Source organism: Malania oleifera, chromosome 2, assembly GCF_029873635.1.
Source record: "Malania oleifera isolate guangnan ecotype guangnan chromosome 2, ASM2987363v1, whole genome shotgun sequence".
In the NCBI taxonomy this organism is placed as follows: Eukaryota; Viridiplantae; Streptophyta; class Magnoliopsida; order Santalales; family Ximeniaceae; genus Malania; species Malania oleifera.
Window position 1 is genome coordinate 12,669,032 of NC_080418.1, and position 5,896 is coordinate 12,674,927.

Below are 5,896 nucleotides of genomic sequence, written 5' to 3' on the forward strand. Positions count from 1 at the left end.
CAAAAAAAAAAAAAAGACCCCAAAGATAGGGATTTTCTTAATTTTATTTGAAAAAACTTGAAAGACGTATAGATTATTTAAAACCATTTTGAATCATTCTAGATCACTTGAAATGGCAAAAACTTGACCAAAAAAGGGATTTAAGTACTTCAAAATGAAAAAATAAAAAATTGCACAAAAAGAGAGGACAATCAGGGTTTGCCCTATCTCAATTTTAGTCTAGTGTTTAGGGTCATTTCAAATAGAATTTAGTGTTGAATCATTATGGTAGTTGCTTGTTACTAATTTTAAAGACAATTACACAAGATCATGACAACCAATATAATGATCCAACCATTATGCAATTTTATTTTGTATGTGTGCATGTTTTTATGTATGCCCCATTTCTTGATGTCTGGCCTAACTTACATTGCTTGATTTAAAAGTCCACTCAAAACAAGGTTGATAGCTTAAGATGTAGAGTCTTAATCTTACACTGTGCAAGCATTACTTTTTAGAAAAACATTATTCCCCTTCGATTATGCAACATTGCAACAAAATTGTGATTTGATTGCAATTTCTGCATTGTTTTTGGGTCCTCCTAATTGAGACTAATAAAACTTGATGTCACTCACAATAGAACAAGTTTCATATCTTAAACCTTGCTTTGAATCATTAGGTTCACTGAAAAAGGGGGGGGGGGGGGAGGAGAATTCTGCTACATCTTTCCATAAACTTAAAAGAGGTCATGCACAGGCTACTATATGAAGGAATTAAGCTAAACATCCCACATATTTTCTCCCTTTTATTTCATAGGTAAACCAAACTGGTGAGAGTACAACCTCTACTAGAAAAACAAAGAAAAACTTATTACCTTTTAGCATAATCACAAATATAAAATGTGCTTTCATTTCTTTACACTTGGGAGTGTGTGTGTGAGTAAGGCTTGCAAAGGTTAAGAGAAGTTGGCTCATAGAATAAGTCAATAAAGCAAAAGGTAGTGTTTGATTCTCTAACTTTATAAAAATTCTATAGAACTCATTTTAGTATATCACCCACAAAAAAAAAAAGGGATTTTCAACACTCTTCTTCTACACCCAACAAGATATAGCAAGCATAATTCGACCCCTCCATCTATGCAACATCCAATGATCATCTTCATCAATTGCAAAATCTTTGTGATAGCCAGCTTTCACCTTTGCCCTTAATGTCTTAATGAGTTCCCTATCCAAAGGGAGTTGTTTGAACCCAAAGCTTATATTTTGCTTTTGCCAAAGTTTGTATGGCAAAGGCCTCACAATCCTCTCTAAACCCTCACATGCTACGACATTGATAATCTCCCGCCCATAAAACTCTTTCTCAAATAGCAACCTCCCCTCATTTTCATGGGGTAAGGTAGTGTCAAGCATATCAAACAATGAAGAGTAGTGAAAAAGTGCCTCATGGAAGCGTGTGACAAAGAAAGGGGAGTTGAAGGATCCGTTAATTATACCATGGATAAAAATGTGTGGCTTTATCTTTCGGATTAATTCTCGAAGAATATCCCTTGGACAATTTGTCATGATGGTCTCATCAAGTAGATATTCCAGTCGATGCAAGCAGTTCACAATAACTATCTCATTGTCATCAATCTTGAGGTCTTCAATTTGGATAGTTTCCCATTTTTGTGCAATGCCATTATACTCAAACGGAACATTAAAGCGCTTACAATATTGTGCCAAGATATGACCCGTCTCTTCAACTTTTTTTGCTGGCCCAATAGGGTGAGGGATCTCTATCCCTGTAATGCGAAGTTTAGGAGGCCCACCAAGTTTCTGTGAGAGAGTTTGGATAACGACAGGCCATTGGAAACCACATAAGATACCAAAATCTATAATATGAAGTTTGGTTGCCATCTTGGCTAAATTCAAGATGTAATGATTTGAAAAGCTAAAGTTGATTCTCTTGAATGGGCATGCAGAAAGAAAAGATTGGTAAGCTTTTAGCTGATCGGTTGTCGATGGCCTGTCGGAAGACAAAGAAGCAAAAATTTGAGACCCAGTACCAACCAGTCGTGCCTCGAGGGCATTGGCAAAATAATGGGCAACCCTTTGAGATCCGTCACCAAATGGAGAAGCATGCTGTCTAATCTCTTTTAACGTTTTATCCACATTCTTGTCATCATTAATGGATATTGCTCTTGCGCAGAAAAGGAGGAGAGACCTGAAATCAACTTCTTGTTTTATATTTCGCTTGTGCTTTGCACGATCCTTTCGGCCATTATATCCCAACTGTTGTTTATTGCGCGAAACTTCATTATTACAATTGCACACCGGAGGCTTCATGTGATCATCACAAGAAACGAAAACCTTATCAAACAACTCCAACAATTCATACTCTTCCTCATAAGCTATTAACTGCTTCTTCCTCGATTCTTTTGTATCTATATCCTTCCTAAGCTGATCCTTCCTTTCCCTTGCACCAATTGGCTGCAGATTCTCCCTCTTCGTATTCTTCTCTACCTCGTTGTGTGGACTGTCATTTTTTAACATTGGAGGTAACGCACTATTCTCAAGATCAATAATTGAAAGATTTTCACAAGGAAAATATTTACTAGCACCCACTTCTCCCACACTTCTAGGTTGCAAACTGATGGTCTCATCAGCACCAAAAGAATTTGGGTGAAGAAGTGTACTTACAGAAGGGTTTTTGATGCCATCAAAACTCACACCCAAGCAGCAGCTACTCACAGAGCTGAAAGGCATTTGAGAAATAGACTGAAAAATGGAGCCGCTGACAGCATTTCTGTCGCTGCCAAAGCTATCATCATGGGAAGAATTATCAGGGCAGGGAAGCTCGGTGAGCTGGTCGCGTGAGGGAGGGTATTTCTCACCGAGAACATCGCTGAATGATTTTTCGGCAGCTTGGAGAGCCAAAGGGTCAACGAGCATGCCGGATCCCTCCTCCATCGTCTCCTCTTCCATGAGCATCTCCAAGATGCGCTTGAAAGAAGAATCTGCGGAGAGGTCGCCGTCGTCATCTCGATGATCAGAGTCTGCCTCCGGTGGTCTCACAGTGGAAGGGAGAACCAAGTAACCTGGGTCTCGCTCATGCGGATTAACAGCAGGGAAATCCATGGAGTTGAGCTCAAGGGATGGATTTGTCTCTGGGTCTCAAAAATTCAATGTGTGTGTGAAAAAAGTAAAGGACAAGCCCATTGGGACGCGGACATGTCTCACGGCCTACTTGGGTAGGAATTTAGAGTTTTTTCCGGTTTTTGTTTTAATTTATTTTAAAATATTTTTAAAAAGTTTGGGTGAAATTTTATTTTGCCTTGTTCTAAAAAACGGATGGTCAAGCATATTTTAATCTGGGAGAACTCATCGCCTGCTGATGCGTGAAAACCAAAAAACACTGGATGGTCTAACATTCTTTAAACCATTTTTTTATAAAAATGCTACTTGGTGTAGCATTTTTTTTGTTATGTTCTAATGCTGCTCTCTTCCTCCCTGGTGTAGCATTTTTTTTGTTATGTTCTAGTGCTGCTCTCTTCCTCCCTTCCCTTCCCCTGTTTCAGCGATGGTACTCCAGATGGTGCCTAGCCATCATGTTGTTGGGTTTTCCCTCCTTGTAGGGCCCAAGAGATTGGAAAGCTTTTTCTTTAATGTTGTTTGGCTTCTCAAGAAGCCTGTCTGCCACGCCTAGCTATTCCTGGGCTTCTCCCAACCGGCGCTTCATGTGCACAACTCAGCAAATAGTGGCTACCCCCAATTTTTTTTTTTTTTCTCTATTCAGTTTTTCGATCCTCTCAGTTCTGTCAATCTCCATTCTGTTTTCTACACACACGATACCTCACCAGCTCCCAACGCCTGCAGCTAGCACCTGCAGTACGCCCACCCACTAGTGTCGGTCATCTTCTCCAGTGTAGCTACCTGCTGCTGCTTTCTTCTTCTTGCGACTCCGGCTACGTTTTATTGTTAGTATTTTTTGGGAGGTTCTGATTGTGCTAATTTGGTTGGTTCTTTCTTTGGGAGTTTTGTTCAGAATATTTGGTGAGAGCTTTCCATCTTACTACATCTGTTTATACACTCTTGTGTATTTGTAAAGTTTATGCCTTTTGTATCCACTTTGTACAACATATTTGGTGATAGTGGATTTGGACCGCCGTGCCCCGTGGACGTACCTCAACATTTGAGGGAACCACGTTAAATTTCTTGTATCTCAATTTTTTTATTGTTTGCATTACTCCATTGATTTACTTGTGAGAATTTGTTCGTATATATATATATATATATATATATATATATATATATATATATATATATTATATTTTTTCTCAACAAGTGGTATCAGAGCCATGTTATTTGAAAACATTAAATTTGTGTATATCATGGATGGTAATGTTGGCCGTATGATTAGCTTCAATGGAAGCAATCGGGTAACTTGGAAAACAAAAATGCAAGATCTTTTATTTTGCAAAGATTTGGATGGGCCTATTGAGGGTGATAGCCGAAAGCCTAAAGACATGAGTGATGATGAGTGGAATAGGCTTAATAGGAAAATCGTTGGTGTTATCCGGCAATGGATTGATGATAGTGTTTTTCATCATGTTTCTACCTAAACTTTGGCACATGAATTGTGGAAAAAAATAAAGGGTCTTTATGATAGAAAGTCGGCTACAAATAATGCTTTTCTTTTTCGAAAATTGGTGAATTTGAAATATAAAGATGGTGGTCTTATTATTGAGCATTTGAATGAGATGAAATATATTATCAATCAACTTGCTACTATGAAAATAGTTTTTGATGATGAATTGCAGGCCTTAATGTTTCTTAACTCTTTGTCGGAAAGTTGGGAGACTTCGGTTGTGACTGTTAGTAATTCGGCTTCCGATGGAATTGTTACTATGAACCAAGTAACTAGAAGCTTGTTAAATGAAGAAATTAGAAGAAAATCAGTTGGCTCTTCTCATTCAGAGGCACTTGTGACAGAAAATGGGGGGAAAGGCAGAAGTAAAAGTAGATATTCTCACTGTAATGATAAATCAAAAGGTCGGTCTAACTCAGTTTCGAAAAAAGATATTGAGTGCCACTACTGTATTAAAAAGGGGCATATGAAGCGAGAGTGTAGAAAATTGAAATTTAAGGAGCAAAACAAAGAGAAAAATTTTGAGAAAAAACATGAAGACACAACTTCAGTTGAATCTGATAGTGATCTCATGGTTGTTTGTGATGAAAGCTGCATTAATTTGACAGGTCAAGAGACTAATTGGGTTATTGATTCCGGTGCATCATTCCATGTCACTTCTCGCGGAGATTTCTTAACTTCTTATTCTAAAGGAAATTATGGAGTTGTTCGGATGGGAATTGAAGGTTTATCAAAAATTGTTGGCATTGGAAATGTTTGTTTGGAAACAAATTTGGGATGCAAGTTGGTGCTCAAAGATGTGAGACATGTACCCGATATTTGACTAAATTTGATATCTATCAGAAAGCTTGATGATGAAGGGTTTGACAACCATTTTGGTAATGAAAAATGGAAGCTCGCAAAGGGTAATTTGGTGGTAGCTAAAGGCAAGAAAACCGGTACACTTTATATGATGCAAGGTAAAATTGGTAATGGTGTTGTGAATGCAATTGAAAGTCACTCTTCCACCGATTTGTGGCATAAGCGGTTTGGGCACATGAGTGAAAAAGGAATGCATTTTTTGTTCAAAAAGAAGCTCCTACACGGGATGAAGGGTACCTCTCTTAAATCTTGTGTTCATTGTTTGGTCGGTAAGAAACATAGAGCTCCTTTTCGTATAAAGTTTGTTACTAAAAAATCTAATGTTTTAGATTTGATACATTTAGATGTATGTGGTCCTTTGAAAGGTAAATCTCATGGTGGTGCACTTTATTTTGTTACCTTTATTGATGATTGTTCAAGAAAAGTTTGG

General features: G+C 38.0%; 1 protein-coding gene across 1 annotated transcript; it reads right to left on the reverse strand.

Annotated features, from left to right (window-relative positions):
* Nucleotides 1-1,070: 1,070 nt before the first annotated feature.
* Nucleotides 1,071-3,095, reverse strand: LOC131148053 (scarecrow-like protein 14). The gene has a single exon (XM_058097791.1). The coding sequence runs from the start codon at nt 3,093-3,095 to the stop codon at nt 1,071-1,073; it is 2,025 nt and encodes a 674-aa protein (XP_057953774.1).
* Nucleotides 3,096-5,896: the final 2,801 nt, after the last annotated feature.

Bases quoted from the DNA above. Each gene is read 5' to 3' on its own strand.
- LOC131148053 (XM_058097791.1), bottom strand. From the start codon at position 3,095: ATGGATTTCCCTGCTGTTAATCCGCATGAGCGAGACCCAGGTTACTTG.